General features: G+C 43.7%; 1 protein-coding gene across 16 annotated transcripts in view; it reads left to right on the forward strand.

Moving 5' to 3' along the window:
- MTSS1 (MTSS I-BAR domain containing 1) overlaps window positions 1-17,919 on the forward strand; it is a 175,480-nt gene that overhangs the window by 110,963 nt on the left and 46,598 nt on the right. For all 16 annotated transcript variants that reach the window (XM_073330172.2, XM_073330170.2, XM_073330174.2 and 13 more), the window contains 3 exons: window positions 13,557-13,641; window positions 15,151-15,242; window positions 17,500-17,574. In XM_073330172.2, coding sequence (XP_073186273.1) covers window positions 13,557-13,641; window positions 15,151-15,242; window positions 17,500-17,574 — 252 coding nt within the window. The remainder of the gene's footprint in view (window positions 1-13,556; window positions 13,642-15,150; window positions 15,243-17,499; window positions 17,575-17,919) is intronic.

Raw genomic sequence — 17,919 nt, forward strand, 5'->3', positions numbered from 1 at the left:
GCAGTCTAACAATCTGAGCTCTTAAGTTTCCATCATAGTTGTGGGGATCTCCTTAAAGAAGAAATCAAAAAGACACGTTGCTGTATTTTGTGGACAGTGCTAAATCCTGCACTGGTACTTCCTGCCTTGTCCATGCATTTTACTTCCCTTTTTCTCGCCTTCACTGATAGCTCTGCAGCAGTGAGACATGAGCATATGCTATGCTTGTGTAAGTGGGGGAATAGTCCCACTATTGTGGGGAACTTTCCTGGCTTCTGCACTACCCCGGTGAAGTGGGCCAGCGAAAGGATCTGAGTCCTCACTCCCACTTCCTTTACCCAGAGGCCTCCCCTTCCACCCTCCTGTCTGGCAGAGTCCTTGTAACCCCAACAAGGCAGGGCCCAGGATTCCTGGGGGGCTCGACCCCCAACCCTGCTGTGGTCACCTGGGACAGGGGCTAGGGTGTCCCCACTCCGGGGTACTCTCTCTGCACTGGGCACTTCTCTGACCCACTGACCATTACATACAAGTTAAAGCAAATGCAAGTTATTTAATCAACAATTAATTTTAAAAAGAATAAGGGAAAATGGGAAAGGTTAAAGGAAACACATCACCCCACTCTGTGGCAGGGAACATCACAAACAGTGTCTCTGGAACGTCAGGGCAGTTCACAGTCTGTTCCTTGTAAGGCTCTGGCTGCTGCAGGGATGCTGTGGGTTGGACACTCGCTCTGGTGGTGGCCACAGACTCTCAGGCTCTAGGTGTCAGGCCCCTTCTTCCCAGCATTGCGCCCGCCCTGTCGGGGTTACCAATCCCCCTCCGAGTCTGGCCTGCAGAGCCTCCTGGCTGAGGCGTCTTCCTGTGCTGGGTCTGCTGCCCAGGATCCCCCTCGCTCTCCCCAGCTGCTCACCACACCTGGCTCCGGACTGCCCCAGTCCCAGCCCCGCTCTGCCTCAGCATGGCTGCTGCTCTGCCTCCAGCTCCCTGGGCTGCTTCTCTGGCCCCTCTGCCTTTGGTTGCTGCAGCTCTGCTCCCAGGACAGGTCTGCTCTGCAGGCTGCTTCTGTGACTCTGCTGCCAGCACTGACCTGCTTCCTGGGCTGCTTTTCTGGCCCCTCTGGCTCTGGTTGCTACAGCTCTCCTCCCGGGGCAAGTCTGCTCTCTCTGGGCTGTGCCTCTGGCTTTGGAGCTGCAGCTCTGCTCCCAGCACAGGGTCTGCTCTCTCTGGGCTGCTTTTCTGGTCCCTCTGGCTCTGGCACAGCTCTGATCCCCAGCTCAGCTTGGTCCCCTGTTTTCTCCTTTGCTCAGCCCCACTCTGTCTGACCCAGGCAATTCCAGCTCACAGGGAGGACGGGACCTCCCTGGCCTCCTGACTCCCTGATTAGCCTGCCTGCCCTGTCATTCAGGCTGACCTGGAGCATTGGCCTCTCCCCATTGTTCCTGGGGACTGTCAGTCTCAGGGTCCTGCTTTCCCTTCGACCCTTCCCCCTTTTAGTACTGGGAGCTGCAACTAAAACACCCCCCACTGAATGTTAGTAAGGGGGCAACAGTCCCCTTACACTTGGTATTTGCATGTAAATGAACACCTTAAACATCTTGGTTTGCTCCAGAATTGCCATGCACTACAACAACGCACAGCTTTTTTAAATGGATGTTTTTTGTAAGATTTGCAGGTTTTACTTGCAAAGTAAGAAAATCTCAGGAAGCTATTCCCACTTTTATGCTCCATGCTTTGAACAGAGGTGCTTTAAATTCAGCATGCCAATTTCGATTGTTGTAAATAATTTTGGGGTAAACAGTACATTTGCCAGCTGAGCTGTTAACTCAAGCCTGCAAAGAATTTATTTGGAGAACAAGAGCTGGCCTCATCAGGTTTCCCGCCTCTAAATTAATCTGTTAATGGGTATGCAAGCTGCTTAATGTAAAAAGCGTAGTCCTCTACTGTGCGTATATGCAGAGGGGGAAAAGTAGCTACAGTACTGTTTTTAAATTCAAAATTGAAACATTTTATAATTAGATTTAGTTTATTTCAGAGTTTGTATCGTTTAGTGCATTTATGTGGCCAGAAGAGCAAAGACACTTGACTTTCGTGTGTTCAGATTATTGTCCTCATTATGTTTTTCATAACAGGTGGAGTATTGCTTTTTTCCATTGATGTCAATGTTGTGTACTAAATTCTTGTGCCTACTGGGTTTAAACAGCCAGCTGGTGTTAGGCTTTGTGGTGCTAGTCTCCCTCCATTTGTGGAAAAGCATAACTAGGTAACAAATGTAGGAAAGCTAGAGATGAAAGTAGTTGCACTAATGCAAAATATTAGTGCCAGACCAGCACAGCATTGGTCTTTGAACATAGCACTGGATAAAATAGCTTAGCAGGTTTCATGGAATCTAGGTAATCATTTTAGTGGCACAGTTATCCAATTTAAACTTAATACTTGTGTTGGTTGTCGTTTGGTTAAAGGAGTTAATAAATTCTCCAAATTTTGCTTAAGAAATTGCTGTCTAGAGAAGTGGTGGGAAAAGACAGTTAATTTTAAAGCTCCATTCTTTGTACCAATCCATGTTAAAACAAATTTCAACAGTGAATTATTCCCGGGAGATAGAGTTCACAGGTATTTCGAAATACAGTTGAGATCAGATTTTTAAAATTGGCTTCACAGAATGCTCAGCAGCTGCCTTTGGAGAGTGTGCATTTAGGTGTGCAATAAAAACTTGTTCTGACAGTCATACCACACTAACCACAGTGAAAGAATGTTAACACTAATGCAAAGCGAAAGACATTCACAAGTGGGAAATGAAGCACATCATGGAATACCTGGAAATGGAGTATAGCATTCCTCTACATGCTTTATTGGGCTGTGTTGTGCAGAAGACCATGTGGTGCTGTTCTGCTTAATTGTGCATTTAATTGTTGTTGTTGGTTGATGTTGCCATTTTAATTTAAACTTTCGTACTGTATTCCTGTATGTTGAATGAAGACCTGTGAAATTTTATGGAAAATGTGTTAACTTTAATATAGCATTTAGTGAATTTTCTCCTTTTGTTACCCCACCATCCTCCCTTGTACCCTGCCAAGGAAACTGCTCTAGAGTTGTTCTGCTCAGAAAAGTGGCAGTTTTAAAAACAGCACTGCCATACTCTGCAGAACTGCTCACTGTGTGTTCTCTCAGTTGTAGCTGCTGCCTTCAGTGACAAATTCTTTGTTCTGCTTTTTGCACCTGTTAGACTTAGCTGTGTTTGGATCCAACTCACCCTTCCATGTGAATATCAAACAGAATTCCAGTAGCAGTGATGTCCTGCATATGTCATCAGTTTCATCTAACCCTTAATACATATAGGATGTCACAGAGCGTTCTGGTGCCCAGTTATCTGGCATAGTCCAGTGAACACTTGTGTATTTGCATGCTCTTCCCATTTCCTAAACTCAACCAAGTATTGCACTAAGTGCACCCACTGTGTGTGGATGTCAAAGACCTAATCAAACATTCTATTCTAAATTGAACATCTTGAATACAGATATTAACAAATGAATTTAGACTGAAACCGTTCACGCGTTTTCTCAGATTGAGGGGTTTTATTTTGTTTTTGTGGGTTTTGTTTTTAAATTCCCAAACCTTGTTTGGAGATCCTCAGAGGGCAGAGTTTTGTTGCTCTTCAGGAATAGTCTGTGCCTCTATATTTTACTGAGATCCATCATTCACATTAATTAATTACTAGGTCTGGTCCACATCTTAAAAGTTTTGCCAGCACAGATACGTTGGTAAGGAGTTTGAAATATTACACCCCTGACGGACATAACTATATTGGCAAAAGCTGTATGGTGCAAGCACTTATGTCAATATAGTTTATTTTATTTGGGGGAACTGATATAAGCTATACTGTCAAAAGAACCCCTTTAGCTAGTATAAGCTGCATCGCCACTGGGGGGGGTGCTGGCATAACTATGTATTTTTTTAGCTGCGGTGGCCAAACTTTTTGGCCCGAGGGCCACATTGGGGTTGCAAAACTGTACGGAGGGCCAGGTAGGGATGGCTGTGCCTCCCCAAACAGCCTGGCTCCCACCCCCTATCCGCACCCTCCCACTTCCTGCCCCCTGACTGCCCCCCTCAGAACCCCTGACCTATTCAACCCCCCTGCTCCTTGTCCCCTAACCGCCCCCTCCCGGGACCCCCCGCCCTTAACCACGCCCGGGACCCCATCCCCATCCAACCCCTCTGCTTCCAGTCCCCCGACCCCTATCCACACCCCTGCCTCCTGACAGGCCCCCCCGGGACCCCACGCCTATCCAACCCCCCCGTACCACGTCCCCTGACTGACCCCCACGCAGAACCACCGCTGCATCCAACTGTTCGCTGTCCCCTGACTGCCCCCGAGACCCTCTGCCCTTTATCCAACTCCCCAGCCCCGGCCCCCTTACCATGCCGCTCAGAGCAGCATGTCTTGCAGCCGTGCTGCCCGGCCAGAGCCTGCTGCACTGCCCTGCAGGAGCGCACAGCCCCGCCGCCCAGAGCGCTGCCTGTATGGCAGCGTGGCTGCGGGGGGAGGGGGGACTGTGGGGGAGAGACCGGGGCTAGCCTCCCCGGAGGGGAGCTCAAGGGCCGAGCAGGAGGGTCCCGCAGGCTGAATGTGGCCTGCGGGCCATAGTTTGCCCACCTCTGGTATAGCTAGATCCTTTCTATTGTAAACAAAGCCTTAGTACCATTGACACAAATAGCTCCTTCAAGAATCTGCATCTCTGAGGCAGTTTTCCTCTGATTTGTGTCTGCAAAGACTTTGGCATCCTTAGTTACAGAGAAAATAGCTATTTAGCATACTTCTTTCTCAGCCAAGCTGGGAACAGAATCCCATAGCCTGGGCAAATTTTCAGTCATGTTTATATCTAAGCCCATTTAAATATATATTACCCAGTACTTTTTCAAATAGGCTGTCGTACTGACTATTACACTTCATCTAGTCTGTGTTGACAATTGTATGGCTATGCAGTGCATGACTTTGGCTTGTCATAATTGTAGGGTTTTTTTTCTGATTTAAATGAAAATAGTTGAGGGAGTTTAGACCTTGTAACAATTGCAAATTCACACTTGTTTCAAAGATGTCTAATTTTTAAAAAAGTGAATGAAAACTTTAAAAATTATTTTAAGTACCTAAGAAAATTGCTTAGTTTTTATCACCTTGAGCAAACAATGTTTAGAAATGTTTTCCAAGTGCAGTTCAGCTAGGAGTTGCCCAACACTCAACTGTTTTTCCAACAATTCTTTTCGGGGGAGGGGGGGCGGAGACCTGTGCTAACTTAAATAAATCTATAAACAAAAGCTCCTTCCTCCCCCAAAAGGTAGTTTATAGCATGGTTTTAAACAAGTTTATAATATTGTAACAGTGTTCGTTTGGTTTAGTGCATGCAAACAGTTGCCCTGTTGGGATTTCTTGGGCTGTATGGAGCCTAGCATGGCTGCAAGTCTCTGTGGCACTTATCCGTCAATCCATCCTTTACTTTTGTGGGACTGCATGTGGACACAAGTGTCCCCCCATGGCTTGTAACCCATAAAGGAAACTGTCTGCTATTTCAACAGCTTGAGTTTAAATAAGGGTTGAGTGATAAGTCGAGAATGTCCCACTGCTTATCAGCTTGTCACAGCCTTGGTATTTAATGTATTTAATAATGGAGCCTATAGTCAGCTGCTTGTTTAATCTATGCTATGAGATGGAAGCATCTCTTGATAACTTTGAAATTGCAAAATATTATGTCCCCTTTTCATGGTCTCCCTTCCCTTTTGGACTTCCCCCTTGAAGATAAAAAGGAATCACTTAAGTGGAGTCTTAAAGTCACTTCCTGAAAGACAGTTGTCAAGCTAACCTTCTGTACCCTGCTCAACAATGAAGTTAAAGGCTAGAAGAGATAAGAGGCTGATTGTAGCCAACTGCTTTGAGTATACAGAAGGCCTTGTAGTTATACAGCTGCACGTTTCATCAAATAATCATTTCATTGATACATGATCATTAAGTAGAACAGAATGATTCTAATAAAGCAATTTAGCCTGTCTCTTCCTCTCCCCCTTCCCCCCCATCCCTACTCCTTTTATTCCTCTGTGGTGTTGAATAACAAATGGGCATGGAAATAGAACCATTTAAGCCTTTACAGTGGCCTCCTTGTAGCAGTATTACACAGCATTTCATTTAATTAGTTTATAATGAGATTTTTGGTCTTCTTAAGCTTGGTTGGGGGATGCATGTGTGTGTTGTGAATAATGCATTTTATTTCTGAGAACACAGAATCCTTGATTTTTTTTTTTACCCTGTTTTTTTAATTTGATAAAATGACAGGTTTTTTTTAATACTGATGAGAGGTTCCACTGTATAGCAGTAATGCCATTCTCCACTTGTAGAATATTTCTTTAGACAGTGTTAGAGAATTTTAGAGACGTTTAATGAATCATTGTAATGTGCCCTGTAAGGTACATAAATTTTACCCACATTTTATAGGTGGAGAAACTGAGACGTAGTTAGGGAACTTGCCCAAGGAGTCATAGAGCAGGGAGTGGAACTCGGGTCTTCCAACACTTTATCATCTCTTTTACTAGGAGACTGCTAAATATGCCATTATAATCTCTTGTCTTCAGGGGATTGTAAGTGTCATAGAAGCATGCTGGGACTTTGTGCAAAGTGTCAGCTTTTAAACAAAATGGAGTTTAAATTGGTTCAGCAATTTCTCAGCTACAGGAATGCATGGGAGTGGATGGTATTGCAATGCAAAGCCTTTTGTCTGGCTCTGTCCAATTGGGTTTGGTAGCAGCTGAAAGCTGGTGCTCTCTGTTTGCTTCTGGGAAACAAACTGACAGCATTCTGTTCTTCAGTGAATAGGTTTTCCCTTTGCAACTGGCCACTTGTAGAGAGTCTTGGTGGGTAAGAAGTGAACAGGCATGGAGATTAGACTCATCTCACCTTTTTAGAGGTGGGTCTCTCTGGGACATGGTTGCGGAAAGTGTATGAGTTAGTGCTGGAAAGCTTTCACTGCAGCTTCCTATGCTTGACTGTAGGTAGACTTCACTTTTCAGGGTCCATGCATACTTGCATTAAAACTTTCATTTTAAATATGAAAATACTTTCCCATATGGATTTTAAAATCCTGTTTTGTGCTCTTAAGCACTAGACTGCACCAATTGTACTGCATACTTAATACACGAACTTCCTCCCACATTCCATTCGTGTTGTTGTGAGGCTAAACTCCCAAGTATAATGCTGAGGGTTTGCCTGGTGGATTAGTTAGTGGCTGAATTACTTATTGCCATGTGAACTTTCATAATTCTGTAATGAACCAAATAGCTAGTGGTTTGTTAACATCTCATTCTATGGGCAAGACCAGGGGTCCCCAACACGGTGCCATGGTGCCTGCCGGGGCATTTTTGTGCGCCCGCAGGAGATGCCGCTGCCGAAATACCACCGAGAAGCGTTGCCATTTCTCGGTGGCAATGCTTCTTCCCGCTGCCGCTTTTCGGCATTGGGGTGTCTGGCGCCTGCCACAGTCTTCTGGGGATCACTGCAAGACACTAAGTTACTGTAATGATGAACCAAAGTATGGGACTGCCTTTCCATCTGTGATGACCCTCTGGAGGAAGCTAAAAATTAACGCTAGTTTAAAAACAAAACCAACAACAAGCTTCAGCAATTTTGAAGATTCACAAATTTTGGATCAGCTCTACTAAGATCGTATGACTTGAAGAGATCTTCTTCTGCCTGGTGCTAGTCTGTGTGGGCAGTGTCCCACCAGCCGATGCCAGTATCTTTAAGAAGTGCTGGGATTGACCAATAGCAGTCCTCCCAACAGTGGGTACTGCAGTGCCATCCTGTGGTGTGGCTCAGCCCAGTCACCCCCCCAACACGTACATACACACACACATTCAGTTCCTGGAAATTCAGTCCCTATTAATGTATGGACCAGCCACAGGAAGGGAAGCCAGCATGCTCTCCATCACAGAAGTGAAGATAATGAGAGGGTCAAATGGTTGGACATATCACAATAGGAAATAAAGCGAGGCTGTAAAGGGCCTAGTGCAGGTTGCTCCAGTTGAAGGCCAGTTGAGGGAGGTCTAGGCTATATTGATATGGGCATATTTAGCAGAGACTGAAGAATTATATTGGTAGGGTGGCTCTTGCAGTGACTTTAGATGGAAGGACAACTGAGGGAGAGATCAAAGATGCAGTACATGGACCAGGTATCAGTGGACCTCAAAAGGACATATCTGCACAGGAAAACCCGTGCCTGGCTTGTGCCAGTGGGCTCAGGCTGAAGGGCTGTTTCATTGCTGTGTAGACTTATGGGCTTGGGCTGGAACCTGGGCTCTAGGACCCTGTGGGGTGGGAGGGTCCCAGAGCTTGGGCTCCAACCTGAGCCTGTAAGTCTACCCAGCAATGAAACAGCCCGGCAGCCTGAGCTGGCTGGCATGGGCCAGCCATGGGTTTTTCTTTGCTGTGTAGACATACCAAGAGAGATCAGTTTGCCCAACAGCTTGGCTATAAAAGTCATCAACCCCAGATAGGGAAGTAGCAAGAAAGAAGAAGATAACTTTCTCCCTGGAAAATATACTGAATATATTGATAGCATGGTAGTGTTTAAATGGTGTAATCTGATGTGGGGCTGAAGACCTGGTAGGGGCCTGCGGGTTTTTTTCTGCCCCTGGAAAATATTTTTTAAAATACCTGGGGTGTGGTACAATCTGGTCCATTCCAGTCGAAAAACATTTGCTCTTCAGGGTATTTTTCAGAGTCCTGGGTTATAAGTAATCTTTGGCAGGGATACTTTAGTGATAGGTGGAGAAAGGGGGTGGTTGATTCAGAGGCAGGGATATCAACCCAGTTTGATGGTTGAATTTTATCAAGGGGCTCCAGGGATATCTCCCAGTGTCATTGTGTAGGTCATCTTCAGAGATGAGATACTCACAGGTATCAGTGCAGTTGTTTCTTCTTCAGCATCTCTCTCTCTCTGATATCCTATAAACCCAGCATGCCTTCTCACCTGGATAGGTATTTACAGACATATTTGTGGTTTTCTGGCTTTTCTGATCAAAAGCGTGTTAAGATTAAAAATCCAATTGTCTCTTCCAGCAGTTCTGTCTCATACACTTAATTATACTTCAACAACATTAGCTCTTAAATGGGAATTTGAAATGCAGAGTGACTTTGTTGTTGCAGTATGCTTTGAATGAACCCCAGGTTTGTTTTTGTTTTTTGCTGCGGCAGAAGCCTGCTCATACAGAACAGCTTTTTCAGTGCATGCTTGCCACCTGCACCCCTCTATGGACTGATTGACTGTGTAGCCATTAGCTGCCTGCTGTGTTGAGACGGTAGCAGCCTGCAAATGAGAGGGCTTTGAGGAATAGAACAAAGATCACCATGGTCTGCATCAAACAGCACTGTAATTGTTTATGGCAAGTTGCTATATGCAACTGGTTTTTTTTTTTGTTTGTTTTAAATGGTCCCATATTATTGTTACCCTGGGATGAAGATGATGATGAGCTGCTGGAAGGTCTGGATCTGGGACTTAAATAGTCTTTGCAGCTATATTTTGATACTGACTGGGGCACTGCAGATGTCTTGTTTCTGGGATCATCAGACTCGGTGTCCCTCTGCTCTTCCATTTATGCATACATTTTCATTTAGTAGCACATTTGATCTTGAAGGTTCTGAAGAAACCAATTCTTTGTGTTTTATTGTATGAGCATGAATCGTCTTTTGTTACTTAGCAACTTTTGGTATTCACTTGTTTCCTAACACTTCCTTTGGTTTTAGACGAGCTGAGTCAGATACATTAGTGTGCTGTTTGGAAATGACTTAAACATTAACCACTCATTTTGTGGTACTGATCAGTTCAAGTTTCACATTTACCACTTAGAATGAGAAATTGCTTGGTGAATTCAACACTGAACAGAGAAAAAGAAGATTAAGCTAACTGACATTATACAGCATCATTGTAACGGGGTGCCCTCACTTTTTGCGAGCGCCCTCTGGCAGAGTGTGTGCGCTTGCATTTTCTCTCTGCTTTGTGATGAGTCTTCAGCGATCCAGCCCTCCGGCCAAGTCACACACAGTCTGTGTGTGAGATAAATCAAACCCCATCCCGGATATAAGCCCAACAGGGGGCCCATCTCAGGTCCTGCAGAAGACAGGGTATGCATCCGATGAAGTGAGCTGTAGCTCACGAAAGCTTATGCTCAAATAAATTGGTTAGTCTCTAAGGTGCCACAAGTACTCCTTTTCTTTTTGCGAATACAGACTAACACGGCTGTTACTCTGAAACCTAAAAGAGTTCAATTCCTCTTCTGGGAAGTATCAAAGTCCAGGCCACTTTCCCAGTGGCTGGTGGGGCTGACCAAGCCCCGCCCTCTACTCTGGGTCGCAGCCCAGGGATCCTATAGAAAGCAGCCATCCGCTGCTTTTAAATAAACTGTGTCAGTGCTACAGTTCCCTGGGCCACTTGCCTGTGGCCCCAGAACATTCTTCACCCTTACCTCAGGGCCTTGTCCTGGTGGAGTCCCATCAGTCAGCTCAAAGCTCCTTCATGTTCTTGCCAGCCTCTGCCAGCACGGCTCTGTCCTAGGTCCTGTAGCTCCCTCAGCCTAGCCAAATACACCATCCACTCTCCTCCAGCTCTAGCAAAGAACTGATCTCTCTCTGGCCCTGCAACATTTCTTATACTAGCCTGCTGGGTCCTGATTGGCTGCTCCCTGCAACCCCTTTCTGATTCGCTGTGTCCCATACAGCCACTCTAGGCAGCTTGGAGGACCCTCTCCACTGCCCTTTTCTGGGGCGGGTGTGGCAGGGCTGCGAGGCCTTCAGTAGGGGCCCTCAGAGCCAGGTCCGCCCCATCACAATCATATTATCAGATGCCCTACCCACTCACAGCAAGATTTTAACAAACTAAGCCTCCTGCTAACCATTGACAACTTCTCCCAGTCTCTTCTCTTTAATATTCACTGACGTTTAATTTCATGTGCTGGTCCGGCTTCTCCTTGTTATCATTGACTCTGCCCATTCGTCTTCCCTTCTATGCTTCTGTAACAGTTCTAGACTTTGTTTCCTAACAGGCATACAAAAACTTGGATGTGCTCATCATTTCCCTTTTTTAGGGTAATTTTCATTCACAGATTGACATTTACACCTAATGTTTCTGGTATAAAAAAAATAAACCACCTTTCAGATATATACTATGATTCTAGAAATACTTCCAAAGAACATGGAAATTCAAAGTGGGGTAGAGGGGGGGCAATTGGTGGTTTGTTTGTTTTTTTAAAAGACTGTCCATCCCAAAAGTAGTGTTGTTTTCTGGGAGAAAAAAAGTTTTTTCACACCTCTGAAAGAGCTTTTTACAATTAATAGTAAATACCTTCCCTTGTTTCATACAATGTTGTTGTGTTATATAGTATATATCCTTGGTGTTGAATGTGCATATTTATGTTGGCTGGTTACTGCTACTTGGGTTAGAATAGTGCTACCTGGCAGTTTTTATTTGTGCCCTTCTTCATTTTAGCTGACCCTTATTTCCCATTTTACAAAACACGTTGTTCCCCATTTCCCATTTTCTGTTCTTAAATGGCTCTTCCTTTTCTCATGGTGTGGGGTTAGGGAAGCATAAATATTTAACCTATAAAAACCCCAGAATACTTGTGTTCCTATTCAAGTTTCCCCAGTTCTTGCGTAATGCAGCATTTCACTGTATCTTGAAAGATAAGTTACTCCACTAATCACAGTGGAGATAGTTTTAGCAGCCATTTCTCAGGAGACCTTCCTTGAAATCTGCAGTAGGAGTTCTGCCTCCATTAGGACAAGAAGTTTGCTTGTTTTTTAATGGCCTGGTAGTTCTCTGTTGGGGGAATGAAGAATAAGACCATACTGAGCATGTGGGACAAGAAAGATGCCGTCAGTAGCTGACATAGTTTTTCACTGTGGGAGATGAGGGGTCTGACTTTTCCGCTTTTTGGTACACAGCTGTATGTGTAGTAACAGCTTTTGTATGAACTGCAGTATTAATGAGAGACGACTGATCTGCCTCCACTGTAAAGACCCATTCAGATCTGCAAGTTTTCTTCAGTCATTGTTTTTGCACAGTTGTTAGTTCTACTACAGCACCTTAATACTTATAAATGTTAGTAAAACTTCAAACTTCTGTATGTTCGTTATTAAATTAATTCTTCAAAGGAATTTAATTCTGAACATGTTCAAAAGGGTAAATAAAAGGCTTCTGCCATAATAAGAGCCAAAAAATAAAACCCCACAGCATTTTTGTGCAGAATATTTGCAATTTCATTCATTTGATGGGCCCAAAATTTTGTAAAAATAATTTTAACATAAAAACTTGACGTTTAGCAATTTTTTTAAATGTAAAAATTGGAATATTGACCATATTGAGCTTTTCACTTGAAAATAAATTCTTTCCCCTAGTTTTTAGCAAAACTCACAAAATTTCAAAGTATATTGCAAAAGCAGATCAAGATCACAATCAAAATGAAAAACTTTACATTTTGAGGTTTTAAAACTGTTATGGGTGTTTCACACAACCCTGGTGAATATTTTTAATCAATTAGTTAGGACGTTGCGTAGCAGTTTGTTGAGATGCTAACTACAGCTTGGCTTACATATAGGTAGAACCATATGGCTATCAAAACAAAAGCTAACTGAACACAGAAAAGGCCAAGATGATTGTTTAATCAAATAAAGCGGGCAAATGCTTGCTTTAAAAGAAAATATACTTTGGGGAGAAAAAGTCGTAAAAATTAATCGTTTGCTGTCAAGAGAAGTTATCATTTGGAGGCACTGAAATGAGTGAGTGGGAGTGCAGAGCACATAAACAGTGCCATCTTCTGGCAATATTGTGAAGTGATAGATGTATGGTCTGTGATGACTACCGATATGTGTCCTGTATACAGGATTGGGTTTGGGAAGAGAGAGCGTAATCTGTGCTGAAATGGGGTGTTTTAAATGTCAAAACCTTTGCAGTATTGGCTGTGAAGAATCTGGCCAAAGGAAATTAGTCGAAAGTCCTGGATATGTTGTTTCAAGACTTTGGATTACTGTGTGAAGTGAGCTGTAGCTCACGAAAGCTTATGCTCAAATAAATTTATTAGTCTCTACGGTGCCACAAGTCCTCCTAATCTTTTTGTATCTCTCTAGACACTGACTTGATCAGTGTTTATGCTACTGCTCCCAACTCTCTCTCTCTCCTCTCTTCACCCTACTTCTTCCTCCTACACACCCAGCTCTGATCTCCCAGCTCTTGCGCTCCTTTTGGATCCCTTCCAAGTAAAATGTTGCGAGTATGTTGATCCTCTACACATTCTTGGCACACTAAGGCCTCTAGAGAGAAAATTACTTTGTCCTCTTGTTAATCCAGTTCTGGGCTTCTGGTGACCAGCAATAAATCTGTCTTTTCCTAAATGTCAAATATTGTTTAGTGGTTCTGCTGTGTTAATAGTACACTAAGGACTTAATTTTACAATATGATATTTAATTCAGCTTCCATCTACATCCCAGTGAGAGTCTCACATCGGAGAGATCCCTGTCCCTTAACTCTTTTGTATTTCATTTGCAGGTGGTACCAGAGAAATTGGGTCTGCCCTGACGAGAATGTGCATGAGACACAGAAGTATAGAGTCCAAACTCAGGCAGTTTTCAAGGTGAGCAATTACACAACCTGGCCCAAAGCTTGGGAATCACTCTTCACTGGCTACTGGACTACAGTCAAAACGTAATTGTTACACAGCCCCTTTCATTCAGGAGCACGTTAAGCTGTGTACCAGTATTGGCTTCCAGCTGACCTCTGACTTAAAGTCAGTGAGAACAGGCTTTCTTTTCTCTCCCCCAACAAATTGGACTTCATAGAAATAGAGAAGATCAGGGATTTAGCTGCTCATTCTGAGAATTGGACTTGCCAGCTCAAGCTGCTTTAAATGCTGGAAATTCCTATCATCAACGTTACTGTAGCTCAGCAGTGAGCAGTCAATTCATGGTATTGGGGACCAGGCTTAAAATTTCTGTGTTGTCACTGAGTAAAAGCAAGTACTTCACCCCGTCTTCTCAAATGCATGGGAATCCGAATAACATGCAGCCAAGAAAGTATGGGAGCAAACTGACATGAACTGAACTCCTCCACTGCACCCTATTTCAGTAGATTTCGACAGAATGCAGAAATAGTGAGGTGGGGAAGAATAACACAATCTTGTTGTGTGTTAGGAAGAAAGCTGCCAATATGCTTACTCCAACACCTTTTATCAGAGAAGTAAAATGCATACTCTGCCAGTGGTAAGAGGAAACCATGACCTGCCATTTCTTTGACCTAGATACGTTTTTTTTTTTAATGGGGTAAATTTGAGGGACTGAATGAAGATTGGTGAAAGGGGGTAGTCCTGTCATCTCCCAATTACTGCTTTTAATTCAGTTCATGTCAGCTATGGCCAAACATTGGCTGGTCAGTAGCCTATTTGAAATGAGTTTGGTCTCAATCCAGTTCCCTAGAGCACAGTTCCCAATGCCATATCACAGAATCCACAATAACAATTGAAACTCCTACTTGGCATTCTCAGTAGAGATGCCAGGAATTCAGTGGGCATAGAGTGGGCTGAATTAGCCCATCACCATGGTCCCCACTGATGAGGATTGGGGCACATGGATGGGGCAGAATATAGAAGCTTGCAGTGCTGCTGGTTTTGCTCTGCGTGAGCATTATGTATTTGTACAATCTTTTTGGATAAATAGAAGCCATTAGTCTTCAGGACATCAATCTAGAGCATTCTGCAAACACTGACTTCTGCAAGCGTGTGACAAATGAAAAATCTAATCGTTTACATTGGCCCTGTTTCAGGTCGCTCTTCTGGTTTATATTCTATTCCACACTGTCCCTGAACTTCTACACACTGATTCTTGTTGCCCTCTTATGTGGGTTTTTTGATTGTCCCATCTTTGGCTTTCATCCAACCAGAGAAATTTGGTTCACGTCCTAACAACTATTTAACCACCTGATTGTATACCAGGCACTTAAACACTTTTGGGTTTAGATATTTGCATTCCATGGCACTATTAACTGTTGCAGCGGAGTGAAATACTCCAATATTGACCTTGGCTCTGGATAGAGAAATAAGGGCATCTGCAGGATTTGATTGCTCTTTGTGTTTTTTCAACAAAATTAGTGCTTTAATTGACTGTCTGATAAACCCACTTCAAGAACAGATGGAAGAGTGGAAGAAAGTGGCCAATCAACTGGATAAAGACCATGCAAAAGGTAGTTACAGAGGAAGAACACTGTAGTATAATAGGACACGGTTGTCATACAAGATTTCTTCCTAACACGGCACTTCCCTTTTTATTGGGTATTGGGTAAACCATATTAAACTTGCTTAAGTATCTATACTAATTTTCCTCATTAGTTTTTGAAAAACTACATAGCAAATATAGTTAGCTAATTCTTCAGGCTTTACAGGCTTAATTTTGAAGCTAGGTGCTTAAGGGTCTAAGTGAACTCTGTAATGGGCTGTTTTCAGCATATTACTAAACGTAGGTGAATCTTCTCTTGTAAATTTAAGTCTGGCATGGTGTTTCTCTCAGCAATCTCTTGCTGCGTGATGCCTTGTCATGCGCTCTGCTGGGGATATGGCACCCACCACTCGACAGCCCTGGGATATGTAGACTACCTGTAAGGTTAAGGCAAGTCTCAGCCAGACTGCCCTCCAGATATTGTGTAGTCTTCTGAAGCATTCAGTCTTTTTTGGTTTATATCCAATAGGATATAACAGATGAATATTCAAAGAGAACTTGGAAAACCATCTGTTAGAGGGCAGGAGAAGCCAACTTCCCACTTGGCAGAGCAAGAGTGGCAGTGTTGTTCCATGGTGGGGTGATCTCTCCCATAGAGTGCCCAGTGTGGGGAGAGAGGGACACTTGCACGCAGCCGGAGCCATGGCTGTTGCCAGGAAACAATTTCAGACATACGAGGCGTTGCATTGGGGGGGGACGGGGGGGAGTTGACCTCTGACATAGCCATTTGAACTTGTTTATGTTTTGCTGTTAGCCTTTAAAATTCAAGCCCTTGGGTCTGCGTGAACAAAGCAAAATCATGCTTGCTGATCTAATAATGCTCTGAGCATTCAGATCAGGATCTCCTGCATGGCTGTGCAGTGACTCAGGCTTGCTGGACTGAGAGCAGTTGACACTGCTGTGGAGGCTGCACAGTGGTCCCTGTGGGAGAAAGTGCCTCTTAGCGCTCAGTTCATGTTATGGCCTAATAGAAGCATCAACAGTCTCCGAAGGAATTTACACCCTGACCTTCACCCTTGCAACTACAGAGGTGACTGGGGGAGATTTAAGCAGAGAGAGCAGTGGGCAGGAGGGATCTGCAGGGCTCCTAAGTGTGGGGTTCTCTGAAGAGTGGAGGTTGGGGCTCAGTGCAGCCAACTGGAATGGGATACAGGAGACCTGGGTTCAGTTGCTGGCCCTGTCACTGTGCTGCTGGGTGATGTTGGGCAATCCCTTCCTTTTCTATGCCTCAGTTTTCCCATCCGTAAAATGGGGATTATGATACCGACCTCCACTATAAATCCCTTTGAGATTTACTGATGGAAAATAGTATATAAGAGCAAGGTGGTATTACTGTTAAAACAGATGAGAGATTGCATACTTGGGACCAAAACAATTTGCCAAAATGACACATGTTCACGAAATGTTGGTCAACCAGAATCTGCATTTTTAATTTTAATTTTTTTTTTTTTTTGCAAAAAGAGTTTCAGCCAAAAAGTTTTGCCTAGCTCTAGATATGACATCCCTTCCCTGACTTTCAAAGGGGATAGTAAATACAGTGTTCTCTATTTTACAGTTAGTGGTTACTAATTTTTTTAACACAAATGTTCTAAGAGGCCTGTCAAAATCCTTCTGTGTTCCATTGCTGTTAGTGGATAAGTCATGAATCAAGCTAGTTCTCTCATTTTGTGTTGTGTTCACTGAGATTTCTGTAAAGACCTAGTTTATTTGGAAAAAAGTCCATTGGGGTACATCTACAATGTGATACACTACATGGCATGGGAGCAGTTGGCTAGCATCAGCTGACTCAGGCTGATGGGGTGCAGACTGTCAGGCTATAAAATTGCAGTGTAGACATTTGGGCTCAGGCTAGAGCCTGGGCTCTGAGACTCTGCAAGGGGGAAGTGTCTGAGAGCCCGGGAGCCAGCCTGAGCCCAAATGTCTCCACCGCACAAGCTCTACGAGCCTGAATCAGCTGACCCAGGCTCTGAGATTCAGTGCTACGGGTTTTTTATTGCGTGTAGATGTACCCTGTGAGCACTATTTCACCCAAAACCAAAGCTACAGACACTACAAAATGTCAATCTGATTTTTAAGCTGCTCTGATTAAAAGTGAATATCCCTGTGTGCTGTGCTAAAATTTCTAGTCTAGGGAGCATTTATAGTGTCTTAAAACATAGTCTTTTTTGTAAAACAAAGACTGAACCAAGTATCAAATGTGTTGACATACAGACTGTGTTTTTTAGAGTACAAAAAAGCCCGCCAAGAGATAAAAAAGAAGTCGTCAGACACACTGAAACTGCAGAAGAAAGCAAAGAAAGGTAACTTCCTCCATACTTTTATCATTGAGGTACTTTTGTGAAGGATTCATTGGCAAAAATTGCCTAGGTATAGGATGTTCTGTGGAAACCCCATCATTCCATATAGTGTCACATCTAATGTGTACCTGTAATGGTGTTCTTGTAGAAAGCATAAAAGCGGCTGTCTGTCTTAAAATGCCTTAAAAGTGTGTGAAAAATCTCTATGTACAAAATTGATCAGCAGAGAGAGTTTTTAAAATGGAATATTTTTGTGGGCTTTTTCATGTTAAGAAACTGGTAGTGTTGTATGACTTGTGCTGTGTTATACATGCAAAATCTCCTGGAAGCTTTGGAATAGTGCAGAAA

This window comes from Lepidochelys kempii, chromosome 2 (genome assembly GCF_965140285.1).
Source record: "Lepidochelys kempii isolate rLepKem1 chromosome 2, rLepKem1.hap1, whole genome shotgun sequence".
Lineage (NCBI taxonomy): Eukaryota > Metazoa > Chordata > Testudines > Cheloniidae > Lepidochelys > Lepidochelys kempii.